Source organism: Anguilla anguilla, chromosome 14, assembly GCF_013347855.1.
Source record: "Anguilla anguilla isolate fAngAng1 chromosome 14, fAngAng1.pri, whole genome shotgun sequence".
Taxonomy (NCBI): Eukaryota; Metazoa; Chordata; class Actinopteri; order Anguilliformes; family Anguillidae; genus Anguilla; species Anguilla anguilla.
This window is the reverse complement of record NC_049214.1, coordinates 24,524,040-24,545,469: the sequence shown is the minus strand read 5'-3', so window position 1 is coordinate 24,545,469 and position 21,430 is coordinate 24,524,040. Positions and strand designations below refer to the sequence as shown.

Sequence of the window (21,430 nt, the reverse complement as noted above, 5' to 3'; positions counted from 1 at the left end):
TTAAGTCACTACTCGTAAACTTTTGCAATAGATTCTGGCTAACCAAATGAAAAAAAACAAGAACTGAAAGCCTAAAAACTAGCTATAGTCTGCAGTTTGGTTTATTTTGTCATCTGATATTTTCACACAGTTTCGTTGAGCTAAAACATGACGGAAATAGCCCAGTCACGGTTATTCTTATAGCGAATACGTAGTGAGCAGAGGTAATGCGATTTTAAAGCATATTCAATCTGAGGGCTTTACTTTAAAAGTCAGTAGCCAGTTATTGCCCTGTATTACAGCGACCTCTAGGGGAATATGGGGTTAACGACAACATGATAACACAGGTCAGTAGAAGGATAGTTTTTTTCATTTTAGTGTAGGCCTATATTCTTGAATTACTTAGGCAGTTTTATACGCAGTGAAGAACTTTTAGGTAAGGATGTTTCTGATGGCAAAATGGCTTATAGTGGTATGGGGACATTTGGGAGTTTGTGATCCAAAGTTAGAAAAAAAAAGACTTCAAGTTACTCCAATGCAACGTGTAGTGACATTGTTTCCAGAGCCAGTACATATAAAAAGCTTCATTATGTGGTATTGATTAAAAAACTATAACCATAACTATAACCATCCGCGAGTGTAGCTGTTTTAGGTTGCATGCGCCACAGGAAATAGTTCCACCGAAAAGTAAGACTAAAAAACTATTTTTTGAAGAATAAGAATTATAATCAGGTATTATACACATATACAATCTCTGAAACATAAGGTCACTATACAAGTTGCTTTGAAGGCATTTGAGGGGTATTTTATTCCTTTAGACCACACACCCCAAATGCCCAGACAGCAGCCATTAATAAAACCAACGGGTTGTCAGAAACTTCTGCAAGTAACTAAAAAAATATATTTTATAGTATACAAAAACTGTCTGAGCCAATTAAAGACAAACAAACAACATAAAGTCCATTTTAAACCCCAGACAGCAACCTATCCTTTTAACCTAACCGCAACATCATCCTTTTTGCAAAAAAAACTTTGATCTTCGGCTAGTCCGGTGCACATGATTGTTCCTGCGTAATTTGAAGTTAATTCTCCATCAAGTCCAATAGCATCTCAGGTGTATTCATCAGTAAATTAAGAGGGGAAGGGGAATTTCACTCAGCCAACATTGACACTGCAAATCAAGTTGCTTCAAATACATTTATTCAATAAACAATGCACCACCATGTTTTATTTACTGTTGTGTACAGCAGGGTTCTGCAGTGAAATGGCCACTACACAGATGAGGCAATGGGCGTAGGGAAATGAGAAAGTGACTGTAAAACTGTCCCTCAAAGACTCACAGCACAAAAAAACTATGCTATAAACTGTTAATACTGCATTCTAATCCTTCTGCCCAGGATCATCGGGAAAAAGAAAAAACATGGAAGCATCACATTGGAGAGAAAGATGCACAGAAGCCAAACTACTCAACGGAAAGTCAGGACCCCATTACAGGTTTGCTTGCCACTGCCTTTCCCATAGGCAGCAATAACGATCACTGGCTCATTAACCATATTTACTTAAAGGCTTTATTACTTAATTATTATTATATTAATTATTAATTATAGTCATTATTACTAACTATGTCTGGCTGGCTAGCCATTAAAACCGCAGCTAGCTTGTACAGACTGAGGACAATAAGACAATAAGGGGGATGTGAGCAAAAACAAATCATAATAAGCAAAAGGGCTGTTTTGTTAACAAGCGTGAATGTCCTAGTAAAGTCTGTAATTGCTGCACGACAGTTGTCTTTTTCCCAGAATACCCCGGGAGCATTAGAGGTGGGGAGGGCGGGGGTTTATCCAGCCGTGCGGTAATTGGCGTGGATCTCCGGCTTGATGTCACACACCATCTTGAGCAGGTTGCCCAGGACGGCCCCGCGGTTCTGTTGGTAGCTGTCCTGGATGTGTCCCATCTTGTCCCCCGTTTCCTTGTCCACCTCCACTGCAGAGTTACCATGGGAACCCAGGGCCTGAGCAAGGAGAAGACGCTGTCTTTACAATGCCCCCTTATGCAGCCCTAATGACCATTCTGAGAGCAGTTTGTAATATGACTTAATTACCCTTTTGTGTCCAGGAACACAAATATGAACCACTATTAAATCAGTTTTAAAATACAATATGTAGTTGTCAGAAACTCAGTTCTGGATTTCAGTGTACAATATATATTATATTATATGGCGGCATGTCTTTTTTTTGTCTTAAATTGCACCGTCCCTTGTAGTGAGACTCACCGCAGCCTCTCTGGTTTTGAATTCCTTCTCCCTCTGCATGCGGTGCTGCTCTATTTCAGCGTGGGCCTCCTCCTTGGCCTGCTTCAGACGGCGGGTCTTACCTGTGCACACGCAAAGGCACACGAACACATGTCCACATAAAAGCACAGGGCAGCAGTGAGTCAGCCTCTGCAACAAGCTAAGTATAACAGCTGCTGGGGCAACAGAGCTTTTTCGGTCACACTATATTCACATAGGAACAGCACAAAAGGAACTGGCGCAAGGAAAGAGGAACTTAATTTTAAAATGAGACGGAAAACAATAAGGGTGGGAGGGGAATACAACACCGGCGTGGAACGCAAGTGTCATTCCACATCCAGACGCTACTCTACACTGCACGCGCACAATCCTACAGTCCAGCACGCGCTGCAGCAACATACAGCGCATGCAAGAGAAGGGCCGAAAACTGCTAACATTGAGCAATATTCTTTTTTCAGACAGACAGCTATTAATTTGGCCTCAATGTCGAGCCACCATTCTCATTGACAGATATAGCTTTGCTCTTTGTATGATTATGTTTATTCGTTTTATTTATCTAAGTGAATGCACTGATCACACAGTGAACAGCCACGTCCTGTTGTTGCTCTACAAAAGCACAATCCAACCCTACTCTACTGCTCCATGTTTCTTTACCATGCTAAGTGCTTCCAACAAGAGCAAATTCATCTGTATTACACGCATTATTTCCAAAATGATGGTCCTCCCCACCCCAGCCTCTCAGACCTCAACAGCAAAACCATAACAGGCAAAACACTGATTTATAGCACATAACCCCGGCACCCTCTCAATCCATTCTTCACACTACTACCGCAGATATCGGTCCCTAATCTGGAAAAGGGCCATCTTTAGCAGGAGCTTTGCCCCTCCTGCCATTGCATCACTGAACAAAATATCTCGTTCATATCATGTTTTTTTTTTCTGTTGAACCCGTTTAGATATGGAAGGTAGATATGGAATGTGTAGCTGTGTATGCCTATCTGTATTTATGTGTGTACATATTGTTATAATAAGGCATGTACAATGTACCACTGTACTGTGGTAACAAATTTCCTATAGTCGGACAATAAAATCATCTCGGCTGTGTTAGCAATAAGAGATTAGAGATAGCAGTTAGAGATTATGAACTGCTAATAAGCACACAAATATCTCATTAACACAGGCTATTTCATGCTATAGGATAGCTGTCTTGGCGAAAAATGTCATTGGTTAATGTTACCATTTACCATACAACCAGGGCCGGCTCAAGCCTTTATGGGGCCCTAAGCAGAATTTGATTTGGGGGCCCCTCACCGCCTCAGCGCCACCAATACTATTGACTATTGTCAATGCTTGATCATTCGCACACCTACTGTAAATCTAACATACCCATTATCAATTTTATTAGTTGTAGCTCTGTTGCTTACATCATACCAATGTCAGCCTGGCATGTTTTTACCCTTCTATGGTTTTTAATCTTAAAAGATAGCAAACTCACAAGAGTGGTCAGGTGTTAATTTGCACTTTAATATTCAAAGTGATACAGTACTAAGTGGCATACTGAATGTGGTGTACAGAAAAGTAACTAAATAAACCAGCAGACAATGCATTTACTGTAAACAAGTTAACCACTTTAATTGCTTTCGGTTTAAAAAAATTTGCAACCTGTAAAATTGCAGAACAACAATCAACTACAATTAAAATCAAATAACTTAGATAAACAGTAGCTCCCTCAGTAAAGTTTCCTTCTTATATAAAAAATAAATGCAAATGTAAAAAACAGACAATATTAAATAAATACATACTTAAATAATGACATAAAATAAACAGAGGAACCTGTAAGAAGATAACAATAATGGTTCAAGAATAAAATATAAAGCTGAATAATTATATTTGAAAACTATGTACAGACGTGCAAAAATTTCAGAAAAAAATGAAAAAAATTCCAAAATAAATTTATTTTAAAATTTATTTTCAATTCAGACATTTACTCTTCTTATTTCTTCCTCAAATATTCCACTTACAAACTACCTCAATATTCCACTTTCTCCTTAGACCTGTGTTTCCTGGCTTTTCTGGAGGCAAAGTCATTTATGGCATCACTGTAAGAGATCTGATGGCCAACTTTTGTTGATACTACTAATTAGTGCAAGTCCACTCAGCCTTTTATTTTATTGGGATTGGGATGGCAGGTATGCCATCCCGCCAAGTTACGCCTTGGTGGGGGCATGCCCCATACTTATACAGCACCGAGAGTTTGGCACTTTTCAGGGTTCCCCACAGAAATAACCACAACAGCCACAGACACTAAGCCCTTAAAAACATTAAATTCTGTACATTCTCACCCCATTTCAACAGACAGAACTCATAAACAACTTCACATGTCCACACAATAAAGCCCCAAACTAAGGGGATTTTGCGTTTTCTCCTTCTTCTTCTTCTTTTTCCTGCCGCCTATCCCACTAACAACATGTCTCCCCATTGGACAATTTACCGACACCAGCCAAATATTCACCTACACGACCCAATTAAAAAACTTGCATACACACGCAAAATACCCATACCTTTTTACTCTAAAACATTCCCAGTTTAAACAACTAGTCTGCTGTGGCCTAGTGGGCAAGGTTACAGTCTTGGGAACATGGGGTCATAGATTCAAGCCCCCCTAAGAACACGTTTCTTTAACCCACTTTTACCCTCACTAATAATTGTCAACTACTTCTCAATTATTGCTTTTGCACCATATCTGCCCGCCGTTCACCGAACGTATACACTGCATTATGACGTACCATCTGCACGTTCAGTTATTAACCGGCTACAATATTGCAAAGCCATATGGATTCAACGGGAGCTCTGTGCTTACTGGCCTGTGTTCTTCTTTAAAACCACAGACAGGTTTGCTAATGATATTTCACGCATTGCATAGCTATGTCATGGTGCTGCACTAACAAAGTCACAGACTGGTAAACCTCCGGTTGAAGAATTGAATCCCACCTCGCCCTCAGGCAGATAATTTCCTCTTTTACACTAACGTATTCTTACGCTTATATTTGCCTTACCAAAACTCACTCACGGCCACCCATATGCATTTCATGATGGCAAATGTATTGCTTTTATTAAAAAGTTACACCAGTTCACCACTGTGCCATTTCTACTAACTATATTTATTAACTTGTCTACCGTACAAAATCTTCTTATCAGCAAACGCCACGTTTCTACACTCATGTTACCTCGCCCTGTTCTCTATCTAGCCACATACAAACAATTACTACGTATGTACGTTCTGCAACTCCCCATTAAAACATTACATTTAAAATCATGACTCACCCATAATTATAACTACTAATACTGAACATGAAAAAAAGCACATCAGTGCGATATATTTCACATTAATTGACCTTCACCTTTAATGGCTAATGTTTTCTACCGACTGTTAGGCCTATATATACCATTTGATAAGGAAACTAAGCTCGGTCCTGGTCACTTCATTTACTTCGCACTATAGTCTGTGATCATGTCAACCTTCACTTACATGCCCATTCTGCTAAAAACATATTGTTTTAACTACGCAATTTCATCATTTCATCCTAAGTTCTCTCACACTGTTGTTATTTTCTCATATGCAAAGCCTGCTGGGACATATGCGTCTGCTCCTATTCTCCACTATCAAGTTTTCCGGTTCTAGCTTAGCAAAACAGCGAAGAGGATTCCCACCTGCAGATAAGCCTATCAAAATGCCTTATAAACCTTACAAACACTAAAAATGCATCTCCACAATGCATCTTTCAAGTCACTTGGCCCTGTGTTTTGTAATCTTACCATTTTACAATGTCATGCAATCGAATTGCCTCATGGAACACATTGAAATTCATGTAGAAAACTGCTGGTGAGTAACTACAGGAGGCATATTTCTCCAGAAAACATATGTTTATACTTGCTTCTGAACTGAATTTGAGTAAATGTACAAGTGATTGTATATTTGCTACGTACAATAAATACTGCATGTGAAATACATATTGTACATACATACATAAAGAACTTCTTTATCCCCATGGGGACATTTCCCTCGCAGCATGTTACATTCACATTTACGAACAGACATTTATACCAAGACACATACAATCATTCACGCAACAGAAAGGCTGGGCAGCGAAGTACATACATACCAATACAAATTGGACATATACATGCCTATTCAATCAATCTTGACTGTGAGAAATCCATCCACACATATGTTTGGCCTGTCCATGTACTGCATGCTTATACACATAGGGCCAAGTGACTTAAAAGAATTGAGGAAATATTGGGTAGCATTGCTTTGGAATACATCTTATTTCATTTCTATTTTCTACTACAAACAATATAGGCTATCTTGCCTCACCGAAATTAAATACAATGTATTCCAAAGCAATGCTACCCAATATTTCCTTGAACTTACACTCAGTGTCAAATTATAGGCCTACCAGACTCCCATGTTACATAAAACGAATATTCCGCATTTAAGGTATTTTTAATAAGTCAGACCAGTTTTCAGGAATAGGCCTACGTCCTATAATGTTCTAAAAAAATTTTTTAAAAATAAATAAATAAATATATATGGGCTTTTCAACTTTATTGGACAGGATAGTGTAGAGAGAAAGGAAGAACGGGGAAGAGTGGGAGAGACATGTGACAAAGGTCGCGTGGTCGGACTCGAACCACCGACGTCGCGGCTCGTCATGAGCATGTGGACAGTGGAAACAGGGAAATTATTTCTGTTCACAGAGATTACTTTTGGTGTTGATTAATCGATTGACCTACATTTTATATCAGTAAAGCTCCAAATGCTGAGCTACAGAACAAATCCTGAGCTAACGTCTCGTAATGTAATAGTAGCCTAATAACGACAGAAAATCAAGAGAATATTACTCTAATATAAATAGACTATGTAATATCATAACCTTAATCTAAATGATAAATGGACTGCATTTATATAGCGCTTTTATCCAAAGCACTTTACAATTGATGTCTCTCATTCACCCATTCACACACACACACCCCAACGGTGAAAGGCTGCCATGCAAGGTACCGATCAGCTTGTTAGAAGCAATTTGGGGTTAGGTGTCTTGCTCAGAGACGCTTCGACACGCCCAGGGCGGAGGATCGAACCGGAAACCTTCTGACTGCTAGACAACCGCGCTTACCTCCTGAGCTATATCACCCTTAAGCTCTCTTAATAGCCTCGCCCAAACGAAACCAAAAATTTTACTTTCGATTTTCTTGCTTATAAAACTGCGTGACAGTGTTGTTTCACTGGCCAGTTAGGACCATTGAAAAAGATTCCGGGAATATTTTTGTGGGAAAATGTTGCGGATGAACTGATTCCAGAAAATATTTTTCTGGTAAGTGAAGCAAAACTATTCGTAGAATTGGCTAGTATCGACAGATATTGCTATAGAGCAGCACTATATCAAATGGCCTGGACTGAAAAGTTTGCTTTGGTCTACTATCTTAAGGGAGCCCACAGAGACTATGCACAAGGTCCATAATTCTGTGTGACACACCTGGGCCCTACATTGTGTATTTGTTATTTTTCTGGTTTTATGTTTGCTAGGTATTCCTATAATCTGCATGTGTTAAGGATTAGTAATCTGTTTCTTCTTGCTTAGTATAGTTCATTTATAGTTGTGCTTTAGTCCATAGTCCAGATCACAAGAAAACAAATCATGTTGTTTTGTTGGCTGAGGTTGGTCTTCTGAAAATTTGCTCCCCAAAACATTTGTACCCCCAGCCTTTATATCTTTTCTTGAGATTTTACTCCAAGCTACTCACACATTTCCCTCATGATGTATGAATCAACTTCTACAAATCAAGCTTTTTGGAGTGTAGTTTTAACTGCATTGACCACATCTGCCTTTATTTCTTGTTGTTTCATAATCTAGATTCATTGTTTTATGTTATTGATCTTATTCCAAAATACTGCATTTAAGTGGTATGTGGTCTGGCCTCATTCCCTAAAGCTGCATATTCTTTCTCTGCACATTTTCCAATTGACCTGCTTACTCATGTTTGTTGAAGCTTGATCTTGTTTTGTTTTTGTTGCAGCAGGTAATAGTTGACACTGATAAAGGTGATGTTGGTGCATTTTCTGGCTAATTAGTAATGCAGTTTCAAAGTTCAAAGTAAACAAAGACCTTTTTGAATGAAGGTCTTAATACAACAAAGCAAAACGCTGATAAGAATCAAAAACAATATCAAAGTAAAGTTTCTAAAAAAAAAATTCCACTATTCAGTTGACTCGGATTATCCCTCTTTCCATTGGAAAAGGACCGTGTGAGCGCGTAGGGAAGAGTTTCACCTCTCATTAAGCAGGAATGAACTTCTGAATGTAGGACGGAATGTGCATATGAAAGTACGTGCACAACGTGTTTCTTTGTGTGCAAGGTATGAGTTGTCGGTCCATTTATAACCTGTCGAGCGAGAGCCGAATTTCTCGAACTTCCCTTTTTAGCAGACCGTACACTCAAAAAAGTGTTTGCATTTTAGTCTCCTAGACACACCAAAATATGTTTTCCGGTTCATCTGTCATTTGTATAATTGGCTCAATGGAGGACGTGGCTTAGTCACAATGGCATTTTAAAGGGGAATTGCGCTGTTAAATATCATGTTAACATAATGAAATAACTAATCGAAAAATGAAGGGCGACACATTCATTAGAAGGACAATATCAGTCATGAGAACCAGAAATGTTATAAAGTGCAATTCCCCTGTAACTGTTAAAATCTCATACCAATGATCATCAGTGGCTGTATTTCACATGAAGTAACCCCAACTTACTAAGAACTTTGAACAAATCTGAGGCAATCCTTGCATCAGTAGATAATGCAAGGGACCCTTCTCCCTTGAGAAAACAGAAATCAGAGCATGACACCACAAACTTTAAAATTAACAGCAATTTCAGTTTCTGTAATTTTATGTTCAAAATCAGTGAGCAACACGAATAACCATCTGATTCACGTTTTGAAATTTCTGATTTAAAGACTAATGTCGAATAACCATTAATTTCTTGTTCTTTTTTTTTTTTCATTTCCGATGCTGAAATGCAAAACAATTGGGCAAAAAGTACACAAATCTTTGTCTAATGTCTTTTTAAGAATGGAAAAAGTGATGTTTCTGTTTAATGCTGATTTTTCATTAGTGGTAAGTAAGAAGCTTAATGACACATTTGCTACTCTTTGGTTCGTATCTGGGGTTCTAAAGGGGGTTAATATAAAAATATAATAATAAAAAAATATTAAATAAAAATATTATAAAATATAATATATTGGTGATAAAGCCTATAATTAAATGGAATACATATATTATTGTTATGCAAAATATGAGAATGAGTTGCATATGTTGTGGATTATAAAACCAATTATAAATATAAATATATAAATTATACAATTACAAATGTGTGTAATTGTATAGCTTCAGTACTAATGCAACAACTGTGCGGTGAACACGCATATATAGAAATTATACATACATAACATGGATATCATTGAAAGGATGGATATTGTGTATAAGTTGCCCAGAATTCATTCTCAGTATGTATTTCGATTTATTAATTAGATAATGAATGTTATGTTATATAATGCCCTGAGGTGTATAGAAGGCAAGAGGGAAGACTCCATACATGAAAATTTACAAATTAATTATATTATCCTTTGAAATCTTTACTTGTTTAATTCATTTTTATTAAGTTCATTTTTATCTACTCCTTTTAGACAATGTCACTATTCTCTTTTGTCTCTTCTTTTGATCACTGTGTAATTGTATGAAATACATAATTATTCTGATATAGGTTCCAGTAGGGATGCAAATGTTGTGCAGTTCTTTTAATCAATAGCCAGTGGCCATTAATAGATTAATACTGATAAGCTTAAAGTTACAATCTCGAAGATTTCCGTTTCGTTCTCTTTGGCGGTACCAATGGCGAAAAGCAGTAATTGCAGGTGTGTTTTTGGACCTCACTTCCCAGAGATCCAACCGGATCCAACCAGTGTCGCCTGTGTGACGTCAGTCAGTTGGCACCTGGGCCACGCCAACTATAACACTTACTATTTACTGAATAAAAAATCGTTGTTATAAAAGTAACGTTATGTACACACTCATTCATTGTCTAACATTAGGCTAATTAAGCTGCCTTTACACTGCCGAGCTGGGTTAAAAAGCTGTAGCAGACCTGGGGTAGAATTAGTGATGATCAATTTCCACAGACGTTCTTTATCCACCTTTTGCCCGGTATGAACATCTTTACACTGCAGAGAAGAATTTGCGGGATTCGCTGCGGCTCGTACAATTATGTATCTCGTGCACACTAAACAGTATTTCTCGTGAATGATTGTTGTGTGATATTTTTGAAACAACTGACTTGCAAAATGTTACCGCTGGTGTTTCTGGTTTTGCTAGCAAACTGTTCGAGAATAAAGCGGAGCTGGGTGTTAAATTAGCAATCAGAACAAGAATAATAAAACAAAAACAAAGGAGATTTCATCAAAAAGTGCAAGGCTGAAGGACCATACGAGGAAGCGTAATAAAATAATAACGCTAATCCATACTACTGTATTCTTTTATTTAGTTTTCTCCGGTTTGACATCTTTACACTGAAATCAGACCTGGCTCCGCTCCACCTATACCCCTGGTTAATGCTCTGTGTAAAGACGGCTTTATTCCGATCATTATAATATATTGATGAACTTGATGGCAATGTAAATAACGGTACATTTACATATATAGCAAACCGAAACTGCTACACGGTACACGCTCATCAGACTACAAATTCACACAAGTGTCAGGAGTCCTGCCTGATTCTCCTTGTGTTCCGTTTTAGTTTTGTTTATTTTTTATTTTTTTATTTATTGTCTAGTGTGTATTTATTTTTATTTTCAGTTTACTTGTTTTCGCTTGCGGTTGTGTTTTCTGTGTTCGTGTGCTTGGGTGTGCGTTTGTTATTATTTTTCCCCCTTAGGTTCCTGGTTCCTGTCCACGCCCACGCCCCGCCCCTGTTCCACCGGTTTCCGCATCTGCAATCAAGCCTCCACTTACCTTCCTCACCTGCATCCCATCTTCACTCATTGGCGTTGCTATTTAGTTTCTGTGTGCACCTTTTTTCTTTGCCAGATCGTGCCTCTGTTTTTGTCAGTGCCGTTCAAGCCTTATCTCTGTATCTTTGTGTATTCCCGGTTTTTGTACTTTGCTTGTTTTTCGACTACGTTTCTAGCCTGCCGACTTTGTTATTCTAGCTTCTGATTATTGACTTCCGCCTGTTTCCATCGACCTGGTCTCTGCTCCTGATTCTGTGCCTTTGCCTGTTTGTGTTTGGATTTCTGGATTTTTGACCTGCGCCTGTATTCTGACTACGAGACTGTTGCTTATCCTGTACCCTGTGTCTGGAAATAAATCTCCACGTTTTTTCACTGGACATCTGGTCTGCTTTTGAGTCCTCCCCCAGACCCTGACAACAAGGATAGCCATAATCCACAACCGTTTCTTACATGTTCACTTCGCATTTCTCACTCTCATAATAAAACTCTTTGCAAAAAGAAATGATACCTCATCAAAAACACGTTTTCAACGTACAAAAATGCCTAGTTACTCACATGTACAAGACATACACCGTCTATAACTCATTCATTCAGACTGTCAAAATCCAGGCCTGCCATTAAAAGTATTGATAGCAAAATGACGCCAAGTTACGGTACTACAAACAATATAGGCTATCTTGCCTCACCGAAATTAAATAAAATGTATTCCAAAGCAATGCTACCCAATATTTCCTTGAACTTACACTCAGTGTCAAATTATATGCCTATCAGACTCCCATGTTACATAAAACGAATATTCCGCATTTAAGGTATTTTTAATAAGTCAGACCAGATTTCAGGAATAGGCCTACGTCCTATAATGTTCTTAAAAAAAAAATAATAAATCAATAAATAAATATATATATATATGTAATGTAATAGTAGCCTAATAACGACAGAAAAGCAATAGAATATTACTCTAATATAAATAGACTATGTAATATCATAACCTTAATCTAAATGATAAATGGACTGCATTTATATAGCGCTTTTATCCAAAGCACTTTACAATTGATGTCTCTCATTCACCCATTCACACACACACACCCCAACGGTGAAAGGCTGCCATGCAAGGTACCGATCAGCTTGTTAGAAGCAATTTGGGGTTAGGTGTCTTGCTCAGAGACGCTTCGACACGCCCAGGGCGGAGGATCGAACCGGAAACCTTCTGACTGCTAGACAACCGCGCTTACCTCCTGAGCTATATCACCCTTAAGCTCTCTTAATAGCCTCGCCCAAACGAAACCAAAAATTTTACTTTCGATTTTCTTGCTTATAAAACTGCGTGACAGTGTTGTTTCACTGGCCAGTTAGGACCATTGAAAAAGATTCCGGGAATATTTTTGTGGGAAAATGTTGCGGATGAACTGATTCCAGAAAATATTTTTCTGGTAAGTGAAGCAAAACTATTCGTAGAATTGGCTAGTATCGACAGATATTGCTATAGAGCAGCACTATATCAAATGGCCTGGACTGAAAAGTTTGCTTTGGTCTACTATCTTAAGGGAGCCCACAGAGACTATGCACAAGGTCCATAATTCTGTGTGACACACCTGGGCCCTACATTGTGTATTTGTTATTTTTCTGGTTTTATGTTTGCTAGGTATTCCTATAATCTGCATGTGTTAAGGATTAGTAATCTGTTTCTTCTTGCTTAGTATAGTTCATTTATAGTTGTGCTTTAGTCCATAGTCCAGATCACAAGAAAACAAATCATGTTGTTTTGTTGGCTGAGGTTGGTCTTCTGAAAATTTGCTCCCCAAAACATTTGTACCCCCAGCCTTTATATCTTTTCTTGAGATTTTACTCCAAGCTACTCACACATTTCCCTCATGATGTATGAATCAACTTCTACAAATCAAGCTTTTTGGAGTGTAGTTTTAACTGCATTGACCACATCTGCCTTTATTTCTTGTTGTTTCATAATATAGATTAATGGTTTTATCTTATTGATCTTTTTCCAAAATACTGCATTTAAATGGTATGTGGTCTGGCCTCATTCTTACCTAAATTCCCTAAATTCTTCTAAATTCTTCTAAATTCTTACCTCATTCCCTAAAGCTGCATATTCTTTCTCTGCACATTTTCTAATTGACCTGCTTACTCATGTTTGTTGAAGCTTGATCTTGTTTTGTTTTTGTTGCAGCAGGTAATAGTTGACACTGATAAAGGTGATGTTGGTGCATTTTATGGCTAATTAGTAATGCAGTTTCAATGTTCAAAGTAAACAAAGACCTTTTTGAATTAAGGTCTTAATACAACAAAGCAAAACGCTTATAAGAATCAAAAACAATATCAAAGTAAAGTTTCTAAAAAAAAAATTCCACTATTCAGTTGACTCGGATTGTCCCTCTTTCCATTGAAAGCCCTCAACATCTCCTTGTTTGTGCAGGCTCTTTCTCCCTTCTGTGCAGCATACTACACTGTCCATGTTAATCTTCTTCCTCTTTATATTTGCGGTTGTTCTTGTTCTGTGTCATTCTGGAAAAAGCTGGCGGTTACAACAGATACCGCCCCACCCCCCGCCCAGAAAAGCGTAGTGATACCTTTCAGTGCAAAGCGGGTTTAACTGAAAGTTTCTGTTCTGGGGAGCAGGCCTGGTTTCTATCTCACGCTGTCACTCTTTCTCTCCCCCCCCCCCCCCCCCCCCTCTCCCCCCCCCCCCCCCCTCCCCCCCCCCCCAGTTTCCAGACCACGTCCTGTCGTGCATTAAGTCCCGGACGGCCTACTTGTTCAGCGTGGTCGGCTGCTCGGCTGTGGTGAGTCGCCCCAAAACGTTCCGAGGCTGCGTTTTTTTTAACCGCGACCCCGCCCCCCCCCCGGGCCCATCGCTCTCATTTTGACACGCACACGCGTGTACCACCGTGGGAGAGCGTGGACCGTGTGAGCGCGTAGGGAAGAGTTTCACCTCTCATTAAGCAGGAATGAACTTCTGAATGTAGGACGGAATGTGCATATGAAAGTACGTGCACAACGTGTTTCTTTGTGTGCAAGGTATGAGTTGTCGGTCCATTTATAACCTGTCGAGCGAGAGCCGAATTTCTCGAACTTCCCTTTTTAGCAGACCGTACACTCAAAAAAGTGTTTGCATTTTAGTCTCCTAGACACACCAAAATATGTTTTCCGGTTCATCTGTCATTTGTATAATTGGCTCAATGGAGGACGTGGCTTAGTCACAATGGCATTTTAAAGGGGAATTGCGCTGTTAAATATCATGTTAACATAATGAAATAACTAATCGAAAAATGAAGGGCGACACATTCATTAGAAGGACAATATCAGTCATGAGAACCAGAAATGTTATAAAGTGCAATTCCCCTGTAACTGTTAAAATCTCATACCAATGATCATCAGTGGCTGTATTTCACATGAAGTAACCCCAACTTACTAAGAACTTTGAACAAATCTGAGGCAATCCTTGCATCAGTAGATAATGCAAGGGACCCTTCTCCCTTGAGAAAACAGAAATCAGAGCATGACACCACAAACTTTAAAATCAACAGCAATTTCAGTTTCTGTAATTTTATGTTCAAAATCAGTGAGCAACACGAATAACCATCTGATTCACGTTTTGAAATTTCTGATTTAAAGACTAATGTCGAATAACCATTAATTTCTTGTTCTTTTTTTTTTTTCATTTCCGATGCTGAAATGCAAAACAATTGGGCAAAAAGTACACAAATCTTTGTTTAATGTCTTTTTAAGAATGGAAAAAGTGATGTTTCTGTCTAATGCTGATTTTTCATTAGTGGTAAGTAAGAAGCTTAATGACACATTTGCTACTCTTTGGTTCGTATCTGGGGTTCTAAAGGGGGTTAATATAAAAATATAATAATAAAAAAATATTAAATAAAAATATTATAAAATATAATATATTGGTGATAAAGCCTATAATTAAATGGAATACATATATTATTGTTATGCAAAATATGAGAATGAGTTGCATATGTTGTGGATTATAAAACCAATTATAAATATAAATATATAAATTATACAATTACAAATGTGTGTAATTGTATAGCTTCAGTACTAATGCAACAACTGTGCGGTGAACACGCATATATAGAAATTATACATACATAACATGGATATCATTGAAAGGATGGATATTGTGTATAAGTTGCCCAGCATTCATTCTCAGTATGTATTTCGATTTATTAATTAGATAATGAATGTTATGTTATATAATGCCCTGAGGTGTATAGAAGGCAAGGGGGAAGACTCCATACATGAAAATTTACAAATTAATTATATTATCCTTTGAAATCTTTACTTGTGTAATTCATTTTTATTAAGTTCATTTTTATCTACTCCTTTTAGACAATGTCACTATTCTCTTTTGTCTCTTCTTTTGATCACTGTGTAATTGTATGAAATACATAATTATTCTGATATAGGTTCCAGTAGGGATGCAAATGTTGTGCAGTTCTTTTAATCAATAGCCAGTGGCCATTAATAGATTAATACTGATAAGCTTAAAGTTACAATCTCGAAGATTTCCGTTTCGTTCTCTTTGGCGGTACCAATAGCGAAAAGCAGTAATTGCAGGTGTGTTTTTGGACCTCACTTCCCAGAGATCCAACCGGATCCAACCAGTGTCGCCTGTGTGACGTCAGTCAGTTGGCACCTGGGCCACGCCAACTATAACACTTGCTATTTACTGAATAAAAAATCGTTGTTATAAAAGTAACGTTATGTACACACTCATTCATTGTCTAACATTAGGCTAATTAAGCTGCCTTTACACTGCCGAGCTGGGTTAAAAAGCTGTAGCAGACCTGGGGTAGAATTAGTGATGATCAATTTCCACAGACGTTCTTTATCCACCTTTTGCCCGGTATGAACATCTTTACACTGCAGAGAAGAATTTGCGGGATTCGCTGCGGCTCGTACAATTATGTATCTCGTGCACACTAAACAGTATTTCTCGTGAATGATTGTTGTGTGATATTTTTGAAACAACTGACTTGCAAAATGTTACCGCTGGTGTTTCTGGTTTTGCTAGCAAACTGTTCGAGAATAAAGCGGAGCTGGGTGTTAAATTAGCAATCAGAACAAGAATAATAAAACAAAAACAAAGGAGATTTCATCAAAAAGTGCAAGGCTGAAGGACCATACGAGGAAGCGTAATAAAATAATAACGCTAATCCATACTACTGTGTTCTTTTATTTAGTTTTCTCCGGTTTGACATCTTTACACTGAAATCAGACCTGGCTCCGCTCCACCTATACCCCTGGTTAATGCTCTGTGTAAAGACGGCTTTATTCCGATCATTATAATATATTGATGAACTTGATGGCAATGTAAATAACGGTACATTTACATATATAGCAAACCGAAACTGCTACACGGTACACGCTCATCAGACTACAAATTCACACAAGGATAGCCATAATCCACAACCGTTTCTTACATGTTCACTTCGCATTTCTCACTCTCATAATAAAACTCTTTGCAAAAAGAAATGATACCTCATCAAAAACACGTTTTCAACGTACAAAAATGCCTAGTTACTCACACGTACAAGACATACACCGTCTATAACTCATTCATTCAGACTGTCAAAATCCAGGCCTGCCATTAAAAGTATTGATAGCAAAATGACGCCAAGTTACGGTACTACAAACAATATAGGCTATCTTGCCTCACCGAAATTAAATAAAATGTATTCCAAAGCAATGCTACCCAATATTTCCTTGAACTTACACTCAGTGTCAAATTATAGGCCTACCAGACTCCCATGTTACATAAAACGAATATTCCGCATTTAAGGTATTTTTAATAAGTCAGACCAGTTTTCAGGAATAGGCCTACGTCCTATAATGTTCGTAAAAAAAAAAAAAAAAAATATATATATATATATATATATATATATATATATATATATATATATATATATATATATATATATATGGGCTTTTCAACTTTATTGGACAGGATAGTGTAGAGAGAAAGGAAGAACGGGGAAGAGTGGGAGAGACATGTGACAAAGGTCGCGCGGTCTGACTCGAACCACCGACGTCGCGGCTCGTCATGAGCATGTGGACAGTGGAAACAGGGAAATTATTTCTGTTAACAGAGATTACTTTCGGTGTTGATTAATCGATTGACCTACATTTTATATCAATAAAGCTCCAAATGCTGAGCTACAGAACAAATCCTGAGCTAACGTCTCATAATGTAATAGTAGCCTAATAACGACAGAAAATCAATAGAATATTACTCTAATATAAATAGACTATGTAATATCATAACCTTAATCTAAATGATAAATGGACTGCATTTATATAGCGCTTTTATCCAAAGCACTTTACAATTGATGTCTCTCATTCACCCATTCACCCATTCACACTCACACACACACACACACACACACACACACACACACCCCAATGGTGAAAGGCTGCCATGCAAGGTACCGATCAGCTTGTTAGAAGCAATTAGGGGTTAGGTGTCTTGCTCAGAGACACTTCGACACGTCCAGGGCGGAGGATCGAACCGGAAACCTTCCGACTGCTAGACAACCGCGCTTACCTCCTGAGCTATATCACCCTTAAGCTCCCTTAATAGCCTCGCCCAAACGAAACCAAAAATTTTACTTTCGATTTTCTTGCTTATAAAACTGCGTGACAGTGTTGTTTCACTGGCCAGTTAGGACCATTGAAAAAGATTCCGGGAATATTTTTGTGGGAAAATGTTGCGGATGAACTGATTCCAGAAAATATTTTTCTGGTAAGTGAAGCAAAACTATTCGTAGAATTGGCTAGTATCGACAGATATTGCTATAGAGCAGCACTATATCAAATGGCCTGGACTGAAAAGTTTGCTTTGGTCTACTATCTTAAGGGAGCCCACAGAGACTATGCACAAGGTCCATAATTCTGTGTGACACACCTGGGCCCTACATTGTGTATTTGTTATTTTTCTGGTTTTATGTTTTTCTTCTTCATGTTTGCTCGGTATTCCTATAATCTGCATGTGTTAAGGATTAGTAATCTGTTTCTTCTTGCTTAGTATAGTTCATTTATAGTTGTGCTTTAGTCCATAGTCCAGATCACAAGAAAACAAATCATGTTGTTTTGTTGGCCTTCTGAAAATTTGCTCCCCAAAACATTTGTACCCCCAGCCTTTATATTTTTTCTTGAGATTTTACTCCAAGCTACTCACACATTTCCCTCATGATGTCTGAATCAACTTCTACAAATCAAGCTCTTTTTGGTGTGTAGTTTTAACTGCATTGACCACATCTGCCTTTATTTCTTGTTGTTTCATAATCTAGATTAATGGTTTTATGTTATTGATCTTATTCCAAAATACTGCATTTAAGTGGTATGTGGTCTGGCCTCATTCCCTAAAGCTGCATATTCTTTCTCTGCACATTTTCCAATTGACCTGCTTACTCATGTTTGTTGAAGCTTGATCATGTTTTGTTTTTGTTGCAGCAGGTAATAGTTGACACTGATAAAGGTGATGTTGGTGCATTTTCTGGCTAATTAGTAATGCAGTTTCAAAGTTCAAAGTAAACAAAGACCTTTTTGAATGAAGGTCTTAATACAACAAAGCAAAACGCTTATAAGAATCAAAAACAATATCAAAGTAAAGTTTCTAAAAAAAAAATTCCACTATTCAGTTGACTCAGATTATCCCTCTTTCCATTGAAAGCCCTCAACATCTCCTTGTTTGTGCAGGCTCTTTCTCCCTTCTGTGCAGCATACCACACTGTCCATGTTAATCTTCTTCCTCTTTATATTTGCAGTTGTTCTTATTCTGTATCATTGTTTTTTCTCTCCAGCCTGCAGTCACCTCTGTTTGGCTCTAGTTCAAACAAAGTTGGTAAAAAGTTGGTGAAACACCTTCGAGACTTTCAGGTGAAAATCTGGCCACATTTGGTTTAAAAGTTTTATAGATAGAAAGAAAATAGCCAGGCTATATGCAGGTAGAACCTAAGCTAAATTGGGATTAACCTATTCTGTTTATGTCAAAACATCTCTCAGCCTAGATTTCTACCCCTCTAGACATGTTTGCTCAGGCCTCTGTGGGGTGCAGTTTGTAAAATGTTGCACATTCTGTAATCCTGCTGTAATTTTGCACGTTTAGCATTGCAAAAAAAAATTCTCTACAGTTTTCAAATGTCACTTTTTAAAAACTTTTAAAGCGAAATTTGTCTCAAACAATTGTAATTGCTTTTTCAAAAGCAATGTTCTACATCAAAGCAAGATTGAAAAATGACAGATTATATATAAATATAAATGTTAAATATAAATGTAAGTGTTCAATGTAAGTGTAATGTTAAATGTAGAAACAAAATGTTTGGAAAATATGCTAATTGGTGAATAATGTCAAATTTTTGTTTGGAGAAGGTTGGTCTCACCCACACCCATACAAATACTGCTAGCAGCAGCAGAATCAGCTGCCTCAAAATGACCACAAGAACAAAACTTTTGCTATGTCAAGATCACAAGATAAGTAAGCCATGAACATGAGAAGGAAACTTTTGTTTTCTTGTGATCAAACGATATGTCAGGATCTTGAGATAACAAAAAACTAGGACTCAAGGACTGTTTGGATGTCGATACTTAATGTTACATATTTTCTAATTTGTGTTGAAATGCTGTTAGTCGGGTCTGGCAGTATTAGTCAATAGATCAGGTGAATTCACTTCTGTTTTCATGTATTTTGAGTTTTTATGCATTACAATTTCTGCCAAATAACTAACGTAATGTAATGCCTTTCATCCCAAGCTTACCATTTGATGACATAAACACTTTTAGTTTTCTTTTCTTGGAAGGAATTTACAGCTTTTGTTCCTCAGCTAGGCTACCTGCGAGATAATCATTAGCAAGGCTTTGTCTTGTATAGCAAAGTTCAGGTTGGCAATGAGAAGTAGAACTGATACATAGAAGTTAATAGACGGAGTGTAGCACAGTGGGTAAGGAACTGGGCTTGTAACCGAAAGGTCGCAGGTTCGATTCCCGGGTAAGGACACTGCTGTTGTACCCTTGAGCAAGGTACTTAGCCGTAATTGCTTCAGTATATATCCAGCTGTATAAATGGGTACGATGTAAAATGCTATGTAAAAAGTTGTGTAAGTCGCTCTGGATAAGAGCGTCTGCTAAATGCCTGTAATGTAATGTAATACAATGAATTGTACACTGAATCTGTATCTGAATCTTCAGTGAGTCAGACTAAAATAGCCATCATTTATTCACAAAAGTGAAGCTGGTAGTACTGCTGCCTCATAGCAAGAAGGTCCTTGGTTTGAACCCAGCCTGGGCCTTTCTGTGTGGAGTTTGCATGTACTCCCCGTGTCCGCATGGGTTTCCTCCGGGTACTCTGGTTTCCTCCAGAGTAAGTCCAAAGACATGCAGGTAGGTTAATTGGAGACTCTAAATTGCCCATAGGCATAAGTGAGTGTGAGTGAATGGTGTGTGTGCCCTGCAATGGATTGGCGGCCTGTCCAGGGTATATTCCTGCCTCTCGCCCAATGCATCATGGGATAGCCTCCAGCACCCAATTCCCCCCCCTCACCCCCCACCTGGATCCCTGCCCAGGATAAGCGTGTATAGATTATAGATGGATGGATAATTCACAATAATACAAGATTACTAATCTAAGGTGACAAACATCTTATTTGAGTCCATACACAAAGCTCGTATGTGCCCCAATGACTTAGATTTTAAAATAGCTGAACCAAAAAAATATAAATCCTTGGTTCCCCTTCCATCCCCAAATCCTAACACTTTCACCTTTTGTACTTTGGTTCTTCATGCTGTGCTTGTGTGATGTTTCTTCCAGAGGGAGGAGGATGGATTGCCCCCGGTGCCGCAGGGAATGTGGGCAGAATGACAAGTTCTGCAGTGAATGCGGCTACAGACTGCGCGCCAAATGGACACCTGTCGCAGGTAAACCCAGCGAGCTAGTTAGCGACCAGGTCCCCTAGCTTCATTTTCAGGTCATCACTTAGCTAGCTTGAATTAGTCCAGCTTGCTAACTGGTCCAAAGGAGCCTTAGCAATTAGCAATTATTTGAAGCATTAGCAAGTATTCAAAGCTATT

The 21,430-nt window shown here is 38.2% G+C and overlaps 1 protein-coding gene across 1 annotated transcript; it reads right to left on the bottom strand.

The window, feature by feature from the left end:
* Nucleotides 1–1,157: 1,157 nt before the first annotated feature.
* On the bottom strand, nt 1,158–11,366 carry LOC118213022 (V-type proton ATPase subunit G 1-like). The gene is made up of 3 exons (XM_035391615.1): nt 11,337–11,366; nt 2,252–2,473; nt 1,158–1,990 (listed from the first exon to the last, which is right to left on the bottom strand). Exons 1-3 carry the CDS (start codon nt 11,364–11,366, stop codon nt 1,817–1,819), a joined length of 426 nt encoding a protein of 141 aa, XP_035247506.1. The 3' UTR covers nt 1,158–1,816.
* Between the last annotated feature and the right edge of the window lie 10,064 nt (nt 11,367–21,430).